Genomic DNA, 23026 nt, shown 5'->3' with positions numbered 1-23026 from the left:
CATCCCGGTTCCTCAGGTGGCCTATTTAAGCCTGAGTCCTTCAACCCACAAGACAGCCACCATGGAAGACCTCGGGCAGACCTCTGTGCAGGGCTGGGGTGGAGGGAACTGGGTACCTTGCAGAGCCTGGGGTGCTAGTGGTACTCAGTGTAGTACTCAGTGGTACTACATAAGGACAGGCACCCGGTCACAGGGACACGTCTGCTGTGGGAAGGAGCGGGCTTCCTGGAGGAGGAGGCCTTAGGTAGATAGGAGTCGCCAGGAGACTGGGGTAGGGGATATACAGAGTGGGGCCAAAGGCAGGAGGCACCGAGGGGTGAGTGTGGACACCCCAGGAGAGATGGGCCTCCGTAGAGGAGGATGCCAAGGTTCAACTAGAGTGATCATGAGTCGCTCGGCTCGGGGCCCTGGCGCCCCCTCCCCAGGTCCTCCTTGGCCAGCCACGGGGGTCTGCGCAGGTCGCTCGCGTCCGTGGGGCTGGCCCCTCCAGCGGGTCTAATTCCGCCGCGATCCAAAGTCCCCTTTAAAAGTTTGTCCCCAAACAAAACCCCTCTCTACGCCCCGCCGTGGGAATCGGGGCCATCCCCGGAGGAGGCTTTGAGGACAGGCGCGGCTGCCCTCCTCCACCCCTTCGGAAACAACAATGGGCGACCGGACGAAAAAGAACGAGGGAATCAAGTGTGGAAAATCCCCCAGTCCTGCAATGTCAACTGCTGGGCGCCGGGCCTGCGGGCGGCCGCGGTGCTGCCCCCGCGCGCCCTCGCCTGGGACTGCACGCCCGGGGGGGGAGGAGCGTCGCGGGTTGATCTCCTGGTTCTCAGACTCTGCGTGCGCGTGGCGAGTAGGGGAGGAAAGCTTGCGTTTGGGTTCTGAGGCTACTTTAGATTCAAAAGGAATTCCATTTCATTACCAAAGCCGAAATCGTATCGCGGCTTGCACTTTCCCGGAGCCGAAGTACAATGACTTGCTTTTATTTGATCATCGCATCCTACCACTAGCCGTGTTCTCTTCTTTTTCTTCCACAGTAAGTCAGAGATCATACATTAAAGAATTTATGAAGTGGATATTCAGAGAACAAAGATAATCACAGAGCGGAAGAGTTGCAATTGCTTTTCCCTGAACTCTGAAAACACTCAGGGCTGGGCGCTGCTGCCAGCAAACAATTAGCCCTCCTTATAGTCAGCGGCAATCTTAGGACTGTGGGGGACGTTGGCTACCCGCAGGTCAAACAGGGGGAAGAACACAGACAGCAAGTCACAGGACCCACTGAGCGCCAGGCCTTGGCTGTGCGAGGACTTCACTTGAAATCCACAACTCCCTTTTTTTTCCCTTGGGGGTGAGGGGCAGAGGGAGAGAGAGAATCTCACGCAGCCCCCCCACCCCCGCACTGTTATGGAGGATCCATGACCTGATGGGAGATCAAGAGTCAGACCTTAACTGACTAAGCCATCCAGGCCCGCTGACACACACCTGCCTTTTAATGTGTGTGTTTCTGCCAATTCGTGGGGATGATACCCACGGCTAATGAAGCCCCCAGCTCGCAAGGGTTAGGCAGTCGGCGTTCCATTCTGCTCCCAGATGTGGACTGATTCATTGAAGTAACATGACTTTTCGATCAGTGGCTCATCCGACTTGACTTTGAGATATGACGAAAACACCTAAGGCCTTGGGGTCTCACAGGGCAAATGCAGCACTTAACTGAGAGGGGAAAATGGAGTAAAATCCTGGAGGCAACTAGGAAAACTTTTCTTCCTCCTAGATAATCTAGGAATGAAAGGCTTCCTGGCTAAGTGGGGGCTCCCTGTCCCCTAGTCTGGAGAGTAAGAAGCTGAATTACATAGCTCCCCTAGGGAGGGAGCTGCTCTGGCCCCCATCACAGCTCACAGGAGGGGCACCCACCAACTGGGGACCCCGTGTGAGCCCTTTCCTCTCTCTCTCTCCCTAGGCCTGTTTCCCCATTCCATCACTCGCAAGATGGAACTCCAGGCCAAACACAGACTGGGTCAGTGACCTTTCAGTAACACTACCCCTCTCTCTTGAACATTCTGCACCCACATCCCCATCCGGCAGCTGAGGAGTGCCTTTCTAGACCCTCTCACTGTTCCCCTTCAGCCTTAGCACCTGGCCTAGGGGAGCTGAGGTGACTACAAGGGTGAATAAGGGCTGGACTCTGAGGCCAGATAGCGCCAGATCAGAACCTTGACTTTCATAGGAGTGAGAGGAACTTGGCCCACCCTGTGGTCTCTGTGTGAGGCTCAGATACTGGGGCCTCAAGGGATGAGGGTGCCTACCCAGCAGTGTTTTCTTCAGGCTCTGTCCATCCTGTGGCTGTGGGGCAGGAAGAGGTAGCACCGGAGAGAGGAGACTGCCAACCAGCCATGTGACCTTGCCCAGGGTCTTCACTCCTCTGAACCTCAGTTTCCTATTCTGTGAAATGGGTATTATAGTCTGCTTTACAGGCTTGCCAGTTGAATTGGAAATGACACACCTACAGCACCTAGTACTCAGTAGTCCTGGATAATGAGCTGGCTTCATTATGATTTACCACTTGGTAGAGGATTGTCACTGGGGAAGGGTGCCTAGGGGGTTGACCCAGGGCAGCTCTGACCTCCATATCTGGGCCGCTGCCTTCAAGCCCATGAAGGGAGACTCCCTAGGCCTCAGGGACCCGTGCTGGCAAGCAGAGGCAGGCAGTTCCGGGCACAGCACCGTGCCAGCCCTCACTTCTGGCAATAACGAATCATCACTGAGGAAGTCTGGCCCAAATACTCCCGGCCTCCGGGCGATGGTCAGTTTTACAGAAGCTTCAGTTTGGGCCTTCCCCGGGGGGTCACACCCAGACTCCCCACCCCGCCCCCAGCCGCTCAGGCTCACTCTGTACTGTGTTCAGGGTCTGCATCAGACCGTCTACAGCTGGTGCTCCCTCAGCCCCTTTTGAAAACAGCATGCCTCCCTCTTAGTTGGATTGGGGGTAGGGGGGGGTTGGTGGTTGTTTTTCCAGTTGTCTGGGTTTGCTTCCAAGATGGCTTTCCGGTACGATTTATTTTGTAACAGTTTTCTGAGGTATAATTGACACAACCCTCCCATCCCCCACAACCCTGCGATGCTTTCAAGGAGCCCCAACAGAAGCAAACCAGGGTAGCCCCGCGTCAGAACCCACCCCAGCTCTGACAGGTCATTTCACACCCCAGCTCACCTCCTGCTGCGTGGAGGCGCTGCACCGCCTGAGCGAGGTCAAGGCCAGGGCCGAGAGTTTGGGGCTAGATGGGGGGGAGGGGGGGGCGCGCAAGTGGGGGCTGTCTGATGAGGAGCCCTGCACGTGGCCCAAGCCAGAGGCTTGAGCAGATCACGGACTACAGGGCAGGGAGGGCCGAAGCGCCCACAAGTGCACCACTGAACACGACAGGCCCAGGGCTGCCGGACCTTCTGACCGACCTACCAAAGCTCAAAATTGAAATATTTTTGTGGACTTTCACAATTTTACATATGGCCTCAACTCTTCATAACTTTTTCACTGGAGTTATAATAAACATGGAGGAAAAAATGCACACTGTCTAAAACTCCTTTCAAGGAAGAAGGGACTGCATAAAGCTGGGCCGAAGTCCTCTGCGGACACCTCAGGACCTCGCCACGAGGGAGCCCCGGTCATGGTCCCAAAGCCACGAGGTAGAGGGGTCCGAATCGCGCCCAGAACTCTGCACCCCAGCCTTCCCTTCTCTTCCTCCCGCTCCGGCCCCACCGCCCCCAGGGCGCACCAATCACAGCTCGGTCCTCTCGCACTTGGAACTTCGGAGCGCCCTGCGTGCAAGGTCAGGGGCTTTCCTCCGGAGGAGCGCGGAAGAGGGTATTCCACACGCAGCCTGGACTTGGAGGGAGGGGGACCCAAGCGCCAGAGGTGCCAGCCGTTTCGCTCCCCGCTCCTGCCCAAAAGGGCTTCCCGCGCCCCTGCTCCCCGATTCCACAGTCGCTTCCCCTGGCCTCTCGGACAGGAATCAGTTCCCGGTCGGCGGCGGCCCGCCTCGGAGCGCTCCGGCCACGGCCGGAGACCGGGTCCCGCACCCAGCACCGGCCTGAGGCCCCGCGAGCTCCGGGAGGCGGAGCCGAGAATCGGCGCGGGCGGCGACCGCAAGAGGCGCCGCGGGGGCGGGCCGGGGGCGGGCCGGGGCGGGGCGGCAGCGGACTGCGGAGACGCGGCGGCGCGCGGGGCGGCGCAGAGCGTTCTCGGCGCGGCGCGGAGCGGAGCGGCCGGCGGCGGGCCGCAGGGGGCGCGGGCCGGGGCCGGGGCCGGAGCGGAGCCGGAGCCGAGCCCGGGGTCGGGCCCGGGGAGCCGGGCGGAGAGCAGCCATGGCGCCGCGCAGGGCCGGGGCCCGCGCCGCTGCGGGCGGCCTGGGCGCCGAGTAGCCGGGCCGGGCCGGAGCGCGGGCGGAGGCGGCGGCGGAGGCAGCTGCGCCCGCGCCCCCCGCCCTCCCAGGCCCCGCGCCCCGCGCCCGGGCCGCCGGCGATGGTGACACATGCGGCGGCGGCGCGCCGGCGGCAGGACCATGGTTGAGCGCGCCAGCAAGTTCGTGCTGGTGGTGGCGGGCTCAGCGTGCTTCATGCTCATCTTGTACCAGTACGCGGGCCCGGGGCTGAGCCTGGGCGCGCCCGGCGGCCGCGCGCCGCCCGACGACCTGGACCTCTTCCCCACGCCCGACCCGCACTACGAGAAGAAGTACTACTTCCCGGTGCGCGAGCTGGAGCGCTCGCTGCGCTTCGACATGAAGGGCGACGACGTGATCGTCTTCCTGCACATCCAGAAGACCGGTGGCACCACCTTCGGCCGCCACCTCGTGCAGAACGTGCGCCTCGAGGTGCCCTGCGACTGCCGGCCCGGCCAGAAGAAGTGCACCTGCTACCGGCCCAACCGCCGCGAGACCTGGCTCTTCTCCCGCTTCTCTACGGGCTGGAGCTGCGGGCTGCACGCCGACTGGACCGAGCTCACCAACTGCGTGCCCGGCGTGCTGGACCGTCGCGACCCCGCCGCGCTGCGCACGCCCAGGTGAGCGCCCGGAGCGGCCGGGTTCCGGCCTGCGGTTGCGGCCCCGGGCCGTGCCCCCGCCGGGTTGTCCTCGGCCCGCTCTGCCCTCGCCGTCCTTCTCTCCTGTCCTCCCCGTGGGCCGCATATGGACCACCTCCCGACCTGCTGGGCGCCCAAGGCTCCCAGTCTGCTCTCTGCGGGCCGGCCCGTAGTCCCCCTGCCCTCTATTCTCACCTCCTCGTCGCCTCTCCACTTTTTTCCTCCACCACTCCCGCCTCGCAGGCTGCGCAGAGCCTGGGCTCCCCTCGGGTCACCGGCCACTGCCTTGGGAACATCACTTGCTTTGCATCGCGGGCGAGTGTAAAATCTGGCTGGCCCCAGCTGTGGGTCCAGGCTGGCCTTGCGTCGTCGGGCGGGAAAGTGGATTCCTTTGCGTGTGTAGCCCACCTGGAGTGTTCGCTTACCTTGGCCGCTCGCATACCCAAAGCAGAAGTGAGAGAAGTGAAGTGCCTTTCCCCCTGCACCTGTGAGGCCCCCAGACCCCCAGACTGCCTTGAGAGGGTCGGGGAGGAGCTCCCAGGGAAGGGGGTTGGCTCTGCCTGCCCCTGTGTGCAGGTAGAACAAAGGCCTGAGTGTGACCTGGGGCTGGGGGCGGGGAGGCCAGAACCAGTTGGAAATCCCTCTGAAAGAGTGCTAGCACAGGAACAGCCAGGTTAGGGGAGCGGAGTTGGTCAGGGGCACCGGTGCAGTCACGCACTTTCCTTCAGAGCCCCTCATTTTTGTGGAGGTTAGAGACACTGGGCTGACCTCTGTGGGACAGCTTTCCTGGAAGCACTTTGTAGCCACAATCCTGGTGGGCAAGCTGGGTCTCCAGGGCTTAAAATGTGGTTTCTCTTCCCCATTCATATTGGTGCCCAAGGGGCCTTTGCCCCAAGATGTCTGGGCCAGGGAGCGCCCGGAGTGAGGTCTTTTTGCCTGCCTTTTGTTTATCTTCCATGTTTGCCCGAGGACTGCACTTACACACGGGCTGGGGGTGGGGGAGCTTCTGTGACCTGTACAGTTGTTATGTTGTCACCGTTTTGGGTCTGGAGGGTACAGGAACCCTCTTGTTTGGAGGTTTGGAGGATAAAGGTTGGGTGTCTGGCCAGTCCAGAGATGAACGTGGTCTGTGGCATTGCTCTCCTTCTAGGTTCTTCAGTGCTTTTCCCGTGGTTTTTCCAGACTGTCAGGAAATTAGACTAGGGCGGAGGACACAAGTCATCTTACTCTGCCTTGGCTGCCCTGCCCCCGGCCCCTGGCACCTCCGAGCCCAAGAGGTGATGCCCCCATGGTTACAGATCTCCCATTCCAAAGCCCTTAAATCCTTGCTTCCTGCACAGCACTTGGTCTGAACACGGGTATACTTTCCTGGTGTGGTCCAGCCACTCTGTGCTAGACTGAGCCAGGTCTGGGGTTTGCAGCTGCTGACACGCCGCCGGGGCTATAGGCTCTAAGAACGGGGCACTGACAACCCAAATAGGCCTCCTCCCTGCCCGTGGGAGTGGGCATGGGGTAGGCACTGTCCTGTGTGCTAGAGGGAATCAGCTTGGGGGAAGCCCAGAGGGGACAGTGTGCAGAATCTGTGTTGGGGGCGGCCTGGAGGCCTGAATCGAGTTTGTCCAACCCAGTAGCTCTTCCTGTACCCTGTTCCCTGAGGCTGTTTCCCTTCGGGTCACCAGCAGGACAGGCCCTGACCTCCCTCCCCTGGAGTTTGTACACTAGAGCAGGAGGCCCAGCCGCCCTTCCAGACAAGAGTTGGGGGACCATGTGGAACAGATGGGCCCCCCATGCTGCACGAGGGAGGCCCAGCACCCCCTCCTCAGGGTGGGTGTCTGCAGCAAGAAGAGAAGCCGCTGCTCCTGCTATGATGGGCCGCCAGCCCCTCTGCCAGGAAGGTGCTGAGCTCAGCAGGGTGCAGGCTGGGGGAGGAGGGGTTTCCAGGGTGTGCAGGAGGCTCTCCCCAGCTGTCCACTCTGGAGTGGGCTGTGCCGCGAGGCAGGTGACAGAGCCTCATGTTCTGTGTGCGCTCCCCCACCCCCTTCATTTCTGTTTCAGGCACTAGGTAGATTGCTTCTTTAATGAGCTTCCCTGAGAGGCCGGGGTAGTCTTGGTTTTGTGCATTTATAAGCCCATCTGACTGAGGCTCACCTGCTGAGTGTTGCCCTCATCTGGGGCAGGACCCTGGTGCTTCGAAGGTCAAAATGCAGTTCCCCCATCCCCCACCCCAGCCCCAGGACCCAGCACCTCTCTGGATGAATTCATCAGTGCCCAGATTCCATGGGATCTCTGTTATCAGGAGTTCCAGATTGCACCCTCAGCCTTCCTCCAGCAAGCCAGGGCTTGCTTCCCCCATGGCCTTGAGGGTGCGGGAGTGACCACATGGCCGGGAGGGCTGGCCTGGCCTGAGAGCTGCCCTGACAGGCCCCTGGGTGCCTGGGCTAGGGTGAGGACCCTTCCTCCCTGGTGTCCAGGGCCAGGCATGGTGCAGGGCTTGTGTGAGTACCTCTCTGCCGTGAGGTGTGCTTCTGGAAATTCCTCTGAGCCTCTCACAGCTCCTGGCACTTGTCTCTGCAGGATTGGGGGGCCCAGAAGAGGCGGGCCTTGTGGCTCAGGGAAGTGGGGGTTTCCAGAACTGTGTCCGCCTTGGGGGAGGGGGGTGTCTAAGCTGGGCAGGTGTTGAGGTGACAGACTTCAAGGAGCAGACACACTTCCACAGAATACAGTTTTCAGTTTATCTGAAGTGCTCCATGTCACTTCAGATACTCACAGTGGTGCCCCTAAGGACCAGAATGTGTCTCCTGCCTCTCCCCATCTGCCTGAAGGGGACAGAGGAGGAGACACAGCCAGGACCTTGCCTGGATTGCCCAGCAAATGTTCCTGAAATTGTGTGGATTTCATATGGAGGCACCACGGGCATCTGGGTCCCAGGTATAGCTTCCAGGCTGCCTCCCTGGGGTCCTCGGCTCAGCCAGGCCCTCTGTGCAGCAGCCCCTCCCGCCAGGAGCTTCTGGTGAGGTCCCCACAATCTGTGATGTTGCTGTGTAGAAGCCCTCACATGGGTGGCCTGTGTCCTCTCAGTCCTGGTCACCCACGCCCCACTGTCCTGAATTCTTGTCTGTGTCGCAGAAAGCTAAGTACTCTCAGCTCAGCTGTTGCTACCTTGTGCCCCAGCACGCTGTCCTCTCCTCCCACTGCTGCGGCTCCTCCTCTCCCTTCAGCCTCAGCCCTGATGCCCCTTCTTCCAGGAAGCCTTCGCCGGCAGCACCCTGTTGCCTTAGACACCATTGGGTGCCCATTGTCTGCCACACTGGCCTGCCCACAGCAGGTTGGCACTAGCCAGATGACGAGTGGGTCCTGCCCACATGTTGGTGCCAACTAGACTGTTCTCTTCTGGCCCTTACCCTCTCCAGGAGCTGTGCCCCTCCGTGAGTCCTCTAGTGCATCAGGTTTGAGGCAGCCTTGAGTACAGTGCCAGGCCCGGAGGGCCTCGGGCCCCTCAGTAGGCCTAGCCAGCTTGGGCATTTCTACAGCACTTCTTTCTGTGGCACTCGACACTGTCCAGCTTGCCTCCACAATCTGTTCTTACGTGCAGTCAAGGGACAAGACCCATATTTGCCTACAGCAGGACAGATGTTACCCAGATTACATGACTGGGACCCGTGAGTGGGGCCTGGCCACCAAGGGGACCTGGTTAGGCTGTCGTCATGTCCTGAATCACCTACGGAGGCCTTGCTTGGGGACAAAGGGAATCTGAGGTCACGATGTTCAGAATTAGGGAGTGCACAGGCAGCTCAGTGGTCAAGTGTCGACTCTTGATTTACAATTAATCTCCGCTCAGGCCATGATCTCACAGTTCGTGAGTTTGAGCCCTGCGTTGGGCTCTGTGTTGACAGCACGAGCCTGCTTGGAATTCTCTCTGCCCTTCTCCTGTGCTTCTGTGCCCCTGAGCTCACCCTCTCTCTCTCTCCATTTCTCTATTACTCTTTCTCAAAATAAATTAATAAACATTAAAAAGGAAGAGATGTTCAGAATTAGATTTTCATTCATATTCAAAACAAGAAAAACTTTTTAGGCAAATGCATAAGAAGGCAAACTTTTAAATAGCTTACTGACAATTATTTTAAGTGGTTCTTCGGCTTGTGAAATTATCTCTGTAACTCATGTTTTGTTTAAAGCCCCTGAGAGTTCCCAGACCTGGGCTTCCTGGCCCTTTCCGGCACCTCACTTGTAAGACCTGGGGCTGTGCGGAGTGGGCTGGCCCGCCGTGCTGCGTGGGGCCAGCTCTCCTGTGGGGACTGTGCTCCTGGGTTAGAGAGAGAGCCCTGGGGGTCACCAGGCCCAGCTCCCACCCCGGGGGCCTGTGAGGCTCCTGTCTTCTTTTGTCTTTTTCTTTCTTTCTCAGTTGGAGGTCTGAGAGGTTTGGCTGCTGGTTTGGGGGAGTGGCAGGCCGTCAGGTCAGTGGGGGGAGGGGTGGCCTGGTTTTGTCATCCTTAAAGGCCCGGAGTCTTTTTCTTTCACATCTCATCCTTTTGTTTTTGTTGTAAGGACTGTGTAATAATCTAGAGGAAAACATAGAAGAGTAAAGAAAACTCACTGTATTCCTCACACATGCCTTTTTTTTTTTGTACCATAATTGAAACCATGATACAAATTTTCCATAAATGTTCTTTGTCATTAAAAACTTAATATTTTAGCAGCTGCAGATGACCGGGTGTCATCTGGGTGTGTGGTTAGTCCTGCTCTGCCGTTAAATGTGCAGCTCTCCCCGTTCTGGCTCCTGGAAGGAGTGCCCTCCCTGGTATCCTTGTGTGCAGATATCTCACGAAGCTCTGATGTCCTTTGTGAATTCCGAGGAGTGGAATTTCTGAGTTGAATGATCTGAAAGCTTAAATACTCAGTGTAAACACTAAGTTACTTTTCAGAAAGTCTGCCCCTTACCGTGCTGCTACATTGGTATTTGAGTGCCCACTTGAGAAGCACCCGGTTGGTATCGAAGATTGTTGTGGGTTTGAAAAGAGTTTACTTTTTTAAATCAGCAAAATGCGTCTATCTGCGGTTTTTACCCAAAAGCCCTGCTTGGTGCACGTTCCCTTGGGGGTGGTCTAAATTTGAGGCAGGTTGGGAGGGGCCACGCCCAGTCCCCCCAGATACCTGCTCCTCTGGTCACGGATGCCTGCGTCAGCCCTGCTGGGGGAGCCAGGTGCAGCTCTGACATTTGGGTCTGAAGGAAAGGGGGGGGTGGGCTAGAGGAGGCCAGAGTCCAGGAGGGACCGGCACAGGTGGGCCAGTGCTTCTCCCCAAGCCCTCCGTGGGTTCTTGGACGGGCCGTCTCATTTGGCTGCACCTCCCCAGCAATGCAGGTATCTGATGATTGTCCCAGTTTCCCACCTAAGGAAGCTCGCAGAATCCCTCAGCCTGGAGAGCCAGGAGCTGACGCTGAGATGTCAGTCCTGAAACCTGTGGCCCCCAGCCCTCCGCTGCACCCGCTCCACCCCACCCCAAGCCGGGAAGGCTGGCTGTGCGTGAGAACAATGGGCAGTGCTCAGTCTGCCCAGCCAGGTTCAGTACATGCGGCCCCGGGACCCTGGGCACACACAGGCCATTTCACACACAGACTCTGTCTTCAGTTCCCTGGAGAGCATCTGGTGGCCTTCACCCGAGTAGCAGCAAGACCAGAATCGATCTGCATCCTCTTGGCTCTGGAGAAGAGCCCATGCTGGTGCTGCTGGCCGCACTCGGGGCCCCCAGCACAGCCTGGCCAGTGCCCCACCCCCACCAGGGCCCACACTCGGGGGTACCCCAGCGCAGCCTGGCCAGTGCCCCACCCCCACCAGGACCCACACTCAGGGGTCCCCCAGTGCAGCCTGGCCAGTAACCCCCCCACCGGGGCCCACACTCAGGGGCCCCCAGCACAGCCTGGCCAGTGCCCCCACCCCCAGCCCCACCCAGGGTCCACACTCGGGCCCCCAGTGCAGCCTGGCCAGTGCGCCCACCCCCCACCCAAGGCCGATGTAGGTTGTCCCCAGGTGGTCCTGAGGGTCCTGGTCCTGCTGGACAGGTGGTGTGATTCCAGCCCAGATTCAATTCAGCTGTTGGGAAACGGGGAGGCGCTTGGGCTCTCTCCTGAGAAGATGGTTTCTGAGTACTTCTCCTCAGCAGTTGTCTGTAACCATGTGGACCCTTCTTGCTGGCAGCCCTGCTCTCCCGTTCCTGAGGCCTGAACGTCGGCCTCACTCGCCAGCACTCGCAGATGAGATGTGTTTACAGGAAAGTGTTCGTCTCTTCAGACTCTTGTTCTTGCCTCTTGCAGAACTCCATTGGCTCTTTCTCTTCCTATTAAGCTTTTGCTCTTCCTTTTGGGTTGCCCGGGCCCTTGGGGTGTGATGCTGTCCCAGCTACAGAGGTAGACAGAGGCCCAGGCGCGGGGGTTTAGTGTGCTCCTGCACGTAGGCCTGTCACTTTCCGGCTGTGGGACCGGTGGTCTGATGTCTCTGCTCCTCCAGAGGTGAAATGCCCCTTCCTTTTCAGCTGTGTCCCAGGTTCCTAGCTGGCAGGGCTTGTCACCGAGTGTGGTGTGCACATACCCACCCGCCAGAGAGTTACTGTGCTCATCCCAGGCTGCGCCACCTGGGCAGATGCCGGAGGACGTCTGGGGCGGGCAGGGCTGTCCCGCCGCTGAGGGCCACACATGGCCAGACTCCAGCTGCTCGGGGTGTTGGGACTTTGCTCTGGTCCCCCAGCCAGCCAGCAAGCCCTCCCCTGCAGGGTTGACTGCTTTCCACCACTGGTGAGGCTCCCTCCAGAGTGGCCAGACTGCTTGGAGGCCTCACCCCCACGCCGGCTGCTGGTGCATTCATTCACTTGTCCCACCAGCCTGGGACTGCCGCCTCGGTTCAGCAGGGCAGCCTGTGGGGACTGATACCCCGAGTTCCTGCTTCTGCACGGCCGCTGCAGGAGCTCACGGCCCTCTCCATGTAGACAGGGCTCTGAGGCCGCAGAGGGGGACGGGGACAGGTGGGGACTCGCTCTTGGACTCCTTTCGTGGGGCCCAGGCAGCAGCCAGAGGCTGAGAGAGGAGTCTCCTCCTGAGAGAGGAGTCCCTCAGGCAGCCTCTCACGTTGGGTCTGAGCCAGTGGGTCTCACAGGCACTGGGAACATCTCTCTGAGCCTGTCCCCGTCTCAGAAATGGGGCTGTGGACTTTGTCATTTGATTCTGTAGAGGAACCAGTGACTTGTTATCCATGACCTGTGGCCTCATGGCCCTTCCAGCCCCAGATCGTGTTTGTGCCTTGTTGGAGCTGAGGCCACTCTGTGTCTAACCCCTTGGGATTCTGTGGTCGGGTGGACACAGCCCTCATGGCCCAGCACTGGGGCCCAGTTCCTCATCTACAACTGTCGGACTGGAGACAGACTGGAGACTGTCGACGGCTGGCCCCAGCACAGCGCGCGGCAGGCTGTGACTGGGCCGGGGCTCTGGTGAGAGGCAGCCCCCCACCGCCGTGCATCTGGCCTGTCTGTGAGGGCCACATGTGAGCAGCCCAGCCGCCTCCGTGTGTTTACACGGGGAACGTTAAAAGGCCCATGGCAGGGGTGGGGGTGGTCGTTGGGAGTCGCAGCAAATCAATAATTGTCTGCAAAGATAATAACTCGAGAGATTAAAACTCTGGAGCTAATTGTTTCCAAAGCTGTAGAGTTGAAGGGGTTCAGTGGCCAGGCAGGCGCCTGGGACACCGGTGTCACTGGAAGCTGCCCGATGCCCCAGGGTGCACGTTTGGATGTCTGGCCTCTTGGGTCACACCAGTCTGGGACTTGAATGTACCCAGAGCTCCCTGAGCCTCGTGCCCCTTGCCTGCCTGGGCATGGCAGGAGGTGTGGACGAGCCAGACCCCAGCAGATAGCCAGCTCTGGAAGCTTCTCACCGCCCACCATGGCACATGAGGATGGAGGCTGTCCATGGGCAGCCCGGCAGCAAAAAAGCCAGCTGGGAGGAAACAGCTCCAGGCAGATGGGAGGGCAGGACCAGCGGGCTGCCAGGGCGGACAGCAGAACAAGGCTGGGGGCCCAGGCGCAGAGCCTGACCAGCTGGTCAAATCCCGGTTCTGTCACTCACAAGCCGCGTGACCTCTGTGCCTCGGTTCCCCCTTCTGTAAAATGGGCATTGTGGCAGTACCTGCCTCAGAGGTGGGTACTTGGAACTGTGCCTGGTGTTAGAGACTGTTTTTTACAAGAGGCTACGGTGCATCCATCCCCTCTCTCTGGGGTTAGGGAAGGGTCCTTCTGGACCAGCTAGGTTTTCGGCTCCTGAGTGTCCAGAAAGCCGGCGCCCCGGCCTGCAGCCCGGACGCAAGTGGCACGGTCATAATGGCCTGTGGGAGCAGTGCAGGTCGACCCTGCTGCCTGTGACTTGTGTCAGCAGCGGCTCGCCTGACTGTTCCTCAGATCCCTCCACACACAGCCGGGAGCCAGAGCAGGAAGGGTTGACTGGCCAAGCACAGAGAGAACCCTAGGGTGGTGGTGGTTCTTCCCCCCACTGGACCCCCATCTGCTGTGCTGCCCTCCCACAGGCGCTGACGGTGTGATGTCACAGCTCCTGTTTTCACTTGGTGAGGGCTGTGATCTGTGTCGCTGCAGCCATACCTGTCCTCGCCACAGGCTGAAGGGGGACACAGGCACCCAGGAAGCCCTGCTGTGGCTCCGTCTGCTGCCCACACCCATCGCCACCGCCTGCACTTCATGTTTCTCAGCACGCTTTCTTAGAGTTTCACTGCAGATGGGTCTTCTTTCAACAGCACATAGCACCGTTGACATACTTTCCAGAACCTGCCTCAGACTGTACTTGACCTTCTGCAACTTGCTTTCTTCGCTCAGTCTTGTCGTTGAGATTTATCCATGTTGGTCCATGCCATGCATATTTAATTCATCGGCTGCTGGATTTAACATCAAGTTTTTCTGGATGCATCTCGTTTTCACCTGTGCTTTGTTCCAAGAGCAGAAAGGAGTGGCGACTCACGGGCCGGGTGGCACCTTCCACCGGGAGTGGGCTGGAGGGCAGGTGGTCAGTCCCCAGCCTCATAGACATGACCGCAGCTCTCCAGACTGGCTCCTCAGCCCCCTGATGACATGCCGGAGGCCCATGGGGCTGGAAAGACGCGGTGGTCTTCGCCAGGCCAGCAGCTGTAGCTGGACTGCGAGGTCCCAGCACATGTCCCTGTGACTGGTGAGACAGGCACACTGTTAGGTGGTTACTAACCATGCAGGTTTCCTCCCCGCCTGTCCATTTCCCGAGCCGTTTTCTGCCCTGAGGGGTGGTTTGTCTTCATAGCGTATCCTAGTTTGAAGCCCTGTGGCCATACTCTCCTCCCAACGGTCCTTCTGCACTGTCTGTGGTCCTGGGCATTGGTCTTACTGCTGCCTGCACAGGTGCGGGCCAGGCAGGCCCATCCTCCAGCCAGTAGCACCAAGTGCACATGCAGGGGAAGGAGGGAGGGGGTGTACCTTGTGACCTCTGACCCTCTGGGGCCCCCTGTGGTTGGAGCTCAGCCAGAGGCCCAGCAGACTGAGTAGATAGATGGATGGCCAGCTAAGCAGCCATCCTTCCTGCAGCCAGGATGCCCCGGGGCCTTCCTCGGAAGCCCTCAGCACCCGAGCAGTGGCAGAGGCGCCCAGCCCAGAAGGGCAAACATGTAGGCCGTCTTGCTGCCTGGAGTCCACACCCATCAATCCTGGTTTGTTGGGTCCTGTGAGAGTGGATTGGAAGAAGGATCCTGCAGTGAAAAACGGAGCCTGGAGCCCAGTGCTCTGCGGTCCCAGTAGCCCCCTGCCCACACGATGGAGGTCCAGGCAGGGCTTCCCAGGGCAAGGTCTGCCTGTGTCCCAGGAGCCCCTTACCCGCATGATAGAGGTCCAGGCAGGGCTGTCTCAGGAGCCCCCTGCCCACATGATGGAGGTCCAGGCAGAGCTCCCCAGGGCAGGGTCTCTGTGTCCCGGGAGCCCCTTACCCACATGATGGAGGTCCAGGCAGGGCTCTCCCAGGGCGGGGTCTGCCTCTGTTGGTCACCCCCCTCTCAGCCTGGCCAGGGAGCCAGACACCACTGTCTCCAGCCTGGTGCCAGGTCGTGTCTGCTGTAGCCACACCCCAGAGCTGCCCCTGCATGGCCCTCTTCTATGCATGAGCTTCCCGCACCCCCCTCTCAACCCAGGAGCCTTGGAATGTCCCCCACGTGGCCCCAGCCCCATATGTGCAGCATGTGTTCCTGGACCACGTCCCCAGTTGGCCCAGGTGAGTGGCTCATAAATCATCGTCTGTGTGAGAATTAGCTCCTGCCACCGCAGGGCTCTCGGGGCCCCAAGAACAAACGTGGGCAGTGGGTGAGCATCCCCCAGCCCCAGTTATGAGCTTTAAAGCCTCATGTGTAAATATTTGCGTTTCTGGAGCACTGGCGTCCTTGGGAAAGGAGGAGTGGCATCAAGTGTCCTGTTTGCATTACAGCCGCGTGAGGCAGGATGGGGTATCGTCTTGGAGCAGTGAGGCCAGGGGACGTTTTCTCTGGAATCCTGGCTCACAGTCGCTGTGGGGGGAGCTTTGCACCAGCAACAGGAGGAAGTCCTCCGGCCAGATGGCAGCTAACGGAGCAGGGCTTGGGAGGTGAGGTTGCTATGCTACGTGCAGCCTGCTTACGGGGTGTAGCTGTGCTGGGTGCTGGGGAGCAGGGCAAGCAGGTGTCCTCGCCTGGGGGCACAGCCCAGGAACGCAGGGTGACCTCCACTCACTCACGGCCGGGCCGTCCCTGCTTATGCCTTGCCATCAGGGGCTCCACTCGGAGATGAGGAAACTGGGGCTCAGAGAACCTAAATAACGTGTCACCCAAGGCCACACCTGGAATTCACACGCCGGCCGGCAGCTACAGGGTTTCCTGTTAACCCCTCCCCAGGGTCCTCACTGGGGAGGGAGAGCCAGGCATCACCTGGCACAGGGTTCAAGCCAGGCACACTGCCTACCTGTGGGGAAGGGTACCGTGGCTGCTTCGAGGATGGGCTTGCCCAGGAGCCCGGGATGGTACAGTGGGGACTGAGGCCAGGTGTAACCGGGGAGGGCACAGCGGATGACTTCCCAGGGGAGGTTTCCAATGTCGCCTATGAGGAGAGGCCCTGCCCAGGCAGACGCAGAGTGGGAGAGGAGGTGGGCCACTGCTTGAGGGTGTCTCCTGCCCTTCCTGGAGAGCCAGTGTCTCACTTGTCCTGCCTCAGACCCTCGCCTTCTGTGCAGCCTCCTTCCTGCCCAGCCCACGGCACCTCCCCGGGACCCCTGGTCCCAAAGAGGAGCGACCACAGCTCTGGGCACAGACCCCCTCCTCCCCTCTTCCATTGCCTCGTGGCAGTGGACAGGCAAGCAGGTCTGGGCAGTTCGTTTTACCCACACAAGTCCAGACAGAAGACTGCTTGCTGGCCCACCATCTGAGCCCTGTGGGAGTGCAGGGCCTACCAAGTCCTACTTTAACTCCATTCTACACAAGCAGTCAGGAAGCCCAGACTGAGCCATGAAGGCACCCCAGAAAACACCATGTTTACCAGGTAAAACGTGGTCAGGTTTCAGTCAAGTGGATAAAAGGAGGTTGATGGGGTTGATGAGGGGCTGTTCACAGCAGGAGCGGATCCCGGTCCTCAAGCAAACGAGTGGAGAGGGGATCCAGGGGGCCTCAGGCTTCCCTCAGAGGGCAGAGTGCACATCAGGCCTGCAGAATCCCATAGCGAGAGCGTGTAGGAGGCCCTGATGGTCCAGTGCATTCTTCTGGCCCATTCCGCAACATGGGCCTTCTCACTTCGTGGAGCCCTTGATTTGCCTGTCAGGTGCACAGAAGACTCCAGAAGCAGAGGCCAGCAGCACCCAGGGCCTTGGGCTCCCTCAGGCTACCACATCTGGGTGGGAAGGGTGGGCACTTTCTATGAGGCCCTGTGTGAGCCCCAGAGTATTTGGCAGGGGCTCCCCACAGACCCAAGAACCCCACATGGCTGGGGACCCCACTTGAGACCTGTTTGGCGCAGCAAGGTTGAGCAGGCCCCTGCAAGCTCTCTCCACCCACCCCCCATCCCCCCGCCTGCTCCCCCAGCCTGAGCTCTGCTGTCTCTGGCCAGGCCAGAGGCAGCCTGATGTGGTTCTAGGCACGGTCCCAGGGCTGCAGGCAGGGTTGACTGGTCCTTGCAATGGCACAGATGGGGTGTCAGAGTTGGGGGTAACATTGCAGCCCCGCTCTGCTGGCCTTCTGCAGAATAACGGCCCTGTCCATGCAGAACATCATATGAGCTATTGTGATTTCCACAGGAAAGGATCCCCAGGAGGATCAGCAGGGAGCAGAGAGCCTGGGGTGCTGGCCTCAGCTACGTGTGGCCTTCCTCAGCCTGCTTCAGCCCCCACCCCTGGTCGGGCCACTCAGCCAGCTGGCGTGGGGACCTGACCCTTGCTGAGATAGCAGGAAGCCGCAGCCTTGACCAGCCTGCACTTCATATAGGGAGACTTCTGAGTCATTTTCATCTGTTTAGCAAATTTTACTGAGCCTTTGTTCTGTGCAGTCTGGAGAGGGGCAGTGACATCAGACCGTGGTCCCCGCCTCTCCGTGCCAGGAGTGCCCGGCTGTGTCTCATAGGCAGCCCAGATGCCAGAGTGCCCAGGGGTCTCGGCAGCTGGCACGTCCCAGATGTGGGTTGTGCTTTTGGCCCCCTTGAGTTCACAGCAGGGGCACTGTGAGGGCCTGGACCTCGTGGGTGGGGTTGCTCCTGTCCATCTGCCAGGCCACGTGCAAGTCTCCAAGTGACATCGGGTTAGGGGCCCTTCACACACATCTGGCTCCAGCTTCAGTCCAGGCACACCCCAGACCCCACTCACCGTGCTGGGGACATGGCACTGGCCTGCAGGGAACAGGGGGCCTGAGGTGGCTCAATTGCCCTGTGACGGAGGGGAAAGCAGAGGCTCAGAGAGTCCAGGTGACTTACCAAAGGTCAGGTGGCTTAGGCAGCAGACCCAGACCTGAAGCCCCACCTGGGCGCTCCCCACACCCCTGGCTGCAGCTGCTGGGCACTTCAGCCAGTCCTCAGAGAGGTGGCGACAGCCAGGATGGCCCCGGCTCTGCCCCTGAGGCAAGCTGCTTCCTGAGGGCAGACAGCGGTGGGGGTGCACCCAGCCTCCTGGGTGGGGTCACAGGTCACCCAGAGCTCACCTGGTCCATCTCACAAAGAGATGTGGCAAAGAGGAAGCTTGAGGCTGTGGAAAATTTTGTGCTAGGCCTGGAAGCTACGTTTTAAATCTGTATTTTCAGGGTTTTTTCCTGGGACACTGGTGCCCACTGTAGGTCAGGGTCTGGCCAGGGAGTCCTGGGCCTAGGACCTGGCACCCTCCACCTTGCTATGCCTGGCTGGAAGCCTCCATGCCATGGCGTGCAACGTGCAGCAAAGGCGGGGCAGGCTGGCAGCCTTCCGTGACCCCAATGCCTGACTAGTTTTCCAGGTGTTCCCAGGGGACAGAATTGGCTTTGTGGCCCAGGAGGAATGTAGTCTGATTGATTGGGGCTTGACTTTATCTAGGGAGAGGACTCAGTAGGTACCATGGAAGGCCTGGCTCCCTGCCCTGCACTCCCCTGCACTCTGGCCAAGCTGGGACCTGCGTGGATCTGGCTGGGGAGGCACAGGCCAACAGCACTGCTCATCAGCCACCAACCATGTGGGCTGGTGGAGAAACAGGCCATTCAGGCCCGCTGAGCCCCAAGGACACTCAGCCATTGCTTCCATAGGACCAGGGGAACCCAGGAAGGCCAGGCCCCAGCTGACAGGCCCGCAGGCCTCATACCTGCACACATGTGTCCCTGAGTTTGGGACAAGCACTTTCACTTCCATCCTCTACAAAGATTGTATACACAGCTGGCAGCCACTGGTCTGGGGACCACTGGGCTCCCTCCCACCCTCATGCCTGCTGTGCACATCATCTAGGATAAGGGATAACCAGCAACTGCTGCTTCGAGTTGGCAGGGGCCATGGCTTTTCCTGGGCTGGCCACCCGGCACGGCTCCTTATCCAGTTTGAAGGCCTTTCTGTGATCCGTGCTGCGTGTCACTGCCAACCACAGGCCATCCTCCGCCTCACAGAGCAGCAGCCTTGGGCTGGGGCTGGATTCACGTGAGCCTGGGGGACACTGACCCCTCCCCAGGAGGGAGAGAGGCTAGAGGGCTCCCGGAGCCGACCACAGGCTGCACGAGGCGCCCACACCTCACATAGCCACATGCGCTCCCAGCAGCAGCTCCAGCTGTGGGGCCAGCAGTGACTCAGAAGCATCCTGGAACAAGAATTCCTTTTTCCCTTACAAGTGGTAGGCACTTTGGGATGTTTCCTTCCATTTGAAATTCCTTAGCCCACTTAAGAGCTGAGCAGTTTTCCACTCAGGGCCCGGCCACCCCTCCATCCCCACCTCCTCAGAACAGGCCGGGACATTAAGGAAGTGTGTTTTCCAGGAAGATTTGCTGTTGTTGCTGAGCAGTGGGGGCAGCCTGGAGCCAGCCAGCCAGTCCCCTGAGTCCCCTGCAGGAACAGCAGGGTGGGAGGGCCAGGCTTTGCAGGAGGCTCTGTCGGGGGATAAAGACAGACTCCTCAGTCTCCCTCCTTCCTGCCTTCCCAGGAGAGGGGGCCTGGCTAATGACGGTGACAGCTGTCCTTCTCGGGTAGGCATGCCAAGTGGGGTACCTTGAGTGCTCTCTGTGCCTGCCCTCACCACTGTCCTCAGCACCTGAGACACAGTAGTGACTCTCCCACAGGCAGGACCCCAGGCCAGGGCAGAGTGAGGGACTGCAGCTCTGGCAGGCTGAAGCTGGTGCTGGAGCAGCTGCCTGGGGCTCATCTCTGGAGTGGCCTCACAGAGTAACGTCTGGCACTGAGGGGCCTGGGAGTGTGTGTGTGGCTGCAGGACTAGGGGCTTGGGTGACTGTCTGTCCTGGGGCATCTCCTGTCCACTTGCATCAACCTGTCACTTGAGGTGACCCACCCCACCCTTTCCTTTCCCTCCCCTATCTGTTTTTCAGGCCTGGGGGAAGCTGTTTTTGAAGAGATTAATACAAACAGGCAGCCGGACAGGTAGTCAGGCCTGGAGGCCCAACTGCCTCTCCTTTCCTCATGGTAAGGGGACAGGGAGTGTCTAGGGACAGGCCTGGAGCAGGGGCTGTATACCTCCAGGGACACATGTCCACTGCCCCCACATCCAGTCCCCCAAGTAGACCCCACACCACCAGACCCTTGGTGGGCACACAGCCATGACCCCCATTCCAACAGCCCCCCAGGTAGATGCACCCATTGCCCACCAGGGAGACCAGAGGTGCATGGTCGGGGGACAGGCATATCCAGGATGCCACGTCTCCCGGGCATGGCCCACAGTGATGAGAAGGCCATGCTGTGAGGTCAGTGTGGGGAGGGTGGAGCCCTCCATTGGCTGCAGCATGCCCACCCCTGCCAGGTTCCAGTGGGGCAGCAGACTGTGCCCTGAGCAGCACTTTCCGCCTGGTAGACCCAGTGTCAGCCTGAGGAGCTGCGGGACCTGGGGGGCTGCTGAGGTGGGCTGGGGACCCAGGTCCCCACTTCCTGACCCCAGGAGCCTTCCTGTACCATCTACCTACCCCAGCCTTGCCCTCAGCATGTGCCATGTGTGCCAGCGGTTTTGTGCAGACATTCAGAGTTGAAATCTGTTTGGGGGCTGTGGAGAAGTCCCCCCAATTTGCAGGAGACGCAGCAGGAGGGAGGCAGCTTGGCAGAGCAGGGCATAGCTTACCCATCCTGGGGCCTGACATCTCACACGGCCCCAGCCTGGGCCTCAGAAGTAACCTGATATTCATTGGCTGTGGGAAGGAAGGCACCGGTAGGGGGACCCTAGCCCCAAGATGGGGTGCAGCCTTCTGCCTGCCAGGGCCTAGAGTTCTTGCTGTCGGACTGAGTTTTTCTGCCTGGCAGATGGACAGTCTTTGCAGGGCTGAGAGTACATGAAGGGCTGTGAGCTTCTTTCCACCACAGCCCCCGCCCTGTTGGCCTCTGTCCCACTGACAGCTGGAGCCCCTCCAGACAGGCTGGACCACTACGATTCACGTGTGGGTCCTCCCCCTCTGCTGAGGACCTGTCACAGAGTAGGTCGTGACCTCCAGAGACAGAGCCCAGCTTAAGCCCTGCCATGTTCCTCACTAGTGTGTGACCTTAGGCGAGCATGACCTGTCTGTGCCTCAGTTTCCTTATCTGCCACATGGGGCGAGGGGTGGACGATGCAGCCCGCGGGTGTGCCTGGAGCCCAGGGGAAGGGTCCCGGATGAGAGGGCTATCGGTTGTGTTTACCTTAAGATCACAAGTCTGGGAGAGGATTGAATTCACAGTGTTTGTGGTTGGTATTGACTTCTTGCAGTCGGTCGTGAGCTGGGGCAGAGTTCTCCTTCCCGCTGCTGGTCCTGCAGCTGAGGGCCAGACCAGAGCCTCCCGGAGCCTGTTGGTTTGTGTGTAGGATGGGGGAGGTTATGGGGGGTGCGAGGGCCCCTCAGCAGTGGAGGTCGGGTGGCCAGTGTCTCATGTGCTGTGAGGTGTGGCACGGAGGCTGAAAAAGAGGCTGTGTGCTCCCTGTCCCGGCAGCAGGGGATGGGTGCCCCTGCTCTCTCCGGAGGAAGAACAGAAACGGGGTTTTCCTCTAGCATGGGAGCCCTGGGCCAGGTCTGCGTGCACTCCCAGCCATCCAGGGCCAAGCCTGCTGCTCCGCATCTCCTCTTTGGTTGTGTCATTTCCCAGGAGAACCCACAACGGACCCCACACACACTCACATGGGGACAGGTTTAATGGGGCGGGCTCCCTTTGGTATGCAGTCACTGAGGGCGCCTTGGGGTGGCCATGTGCCCAGAGAAAAGACTTCTCCCCTGAGAAGCCTGCCGTGGGTTTGCTCTGAGGATTTGCCTGACCTAGGGCTGGCCGCAGAGGCCTCATCGTGGAAGAGCCTTTTTTTTTTTTAATTGTGGCCATAACATAAAGTTTACCATTTAAAAGTGTAGTGGCTTTAAGTACACTCACATCGCTGTGCAGCCAACACCCCATCTCCAGACTTTTCCATCTTCCCAACTGAAACTCTGCCCATGAGACAACACTTCCCTGTTGTCCCCTCCCCCAGCCCCTGGCAACCTCCGTCTACTGTCTGTGTCTGTGAATTTGATGACTTTATATACCTCATGTAAGCAGAATCCACAGTATTTGTCTTTTTGTGGCTGGCTTCTTTCACTGAGCATAATGCCTTCAAGACCTGTCCATGTCCTAGCGTGTCAGAACTCCATTCCTTTCTAAGGCCAAACCACGCGCAGGTGTGTGTGTGCCACGTGTCACCTACCTGCTCACCTGTGAGTGGACACTCGGGTTGTTTCGTCCTCTTCTGCTGTGAACATAGGTGCACAAGAACCTGCTCAGGTCCCGGCTTCTGGTTCTGCTGGGTGTGTATCCAAAAGCGGACTCTCTGGGTTATATGGTGATTTGTGTCGAATCCTGTGAGGATCCCCCATACTGTTTTACCTGCCTGCCAGGAATGCTTCAGGGGTCCATTCTTTCCAGCAGTCTTTCTCTTTTCTGGTTAGGGACTTGTCATGGCCGAGAGCAGGACAGTCAGGTCACAGTGCAGATCTGCCGAGGTGCAAGCTCCTACAGCAGAGAGCCCTGGCTTGGGGTCTCAGCGGAGGAATCCGACAAAGCCAGGCCCAGACTCCGGTCTGGAGGTTGGTGCAGGACGGCACTTAGTGGAGCCAGGCCGGTGTGGAGTAGAGGATCTGGGCGCATGCAGGGAGGACTGGGCATGTCCTCACCCGTGAGAGGCATGGAGCTTGGGCCCACTGGCTACAGGGCAGAGCTGAGGAGGGGCCCCTGTCACCGTTGGCTTACCGCTGCAGCAGTCTTAATGAGAACCCCACACTGGCTCCTGCCCACCCACCC

At 59.6% G+C, this 23026-nt stretch overlaps 1 protein-coding gene across 1 annotated transcript in view; it reads left to right on the top strand.

Moving 5' to 3' along the window:
* Nucleotides 1-4271: 4271 nt before the first annotated feature.
* HS6ST1 (heparan sulfate 6-O-sulfotransferase 1) overlaps nucleotides 4272-23026 on the top strand; it is a 44240-nt gene continuing 25485 nt past the window's right edge. Inside the window, exon 1 of the mRNA XM_039253218.1 lies at nucleotides 4272-5038. Within this exon, the coding sequence (XP_039109149.1) occupies nucleotides 4512-5038 (527 nt within the window). The 5' untranslated portion in view covers nucleotides 4272-4511. The remainder of the gene's footprint in view (nucleotides 5039-23026) is intronic.

Source organism: Hyaena hyaena, unplaced genomic scaffold, assembly GCF_003009895.1.
Source record: "Hyaena hyaena isolate Hyena2069 unplaced genomic scaffold, ASM300989v1 scaffold_441, whole genome shotgun sequence".
NCBI lineage: Eukaryota > Metazoa > Chordata > Mammalia > Carnivora > Hyaenidae > Hyaena > Hyaena hyaena.
This window is presented reverse-complemented; position numbering and strand designations above follow the sequence as displayed.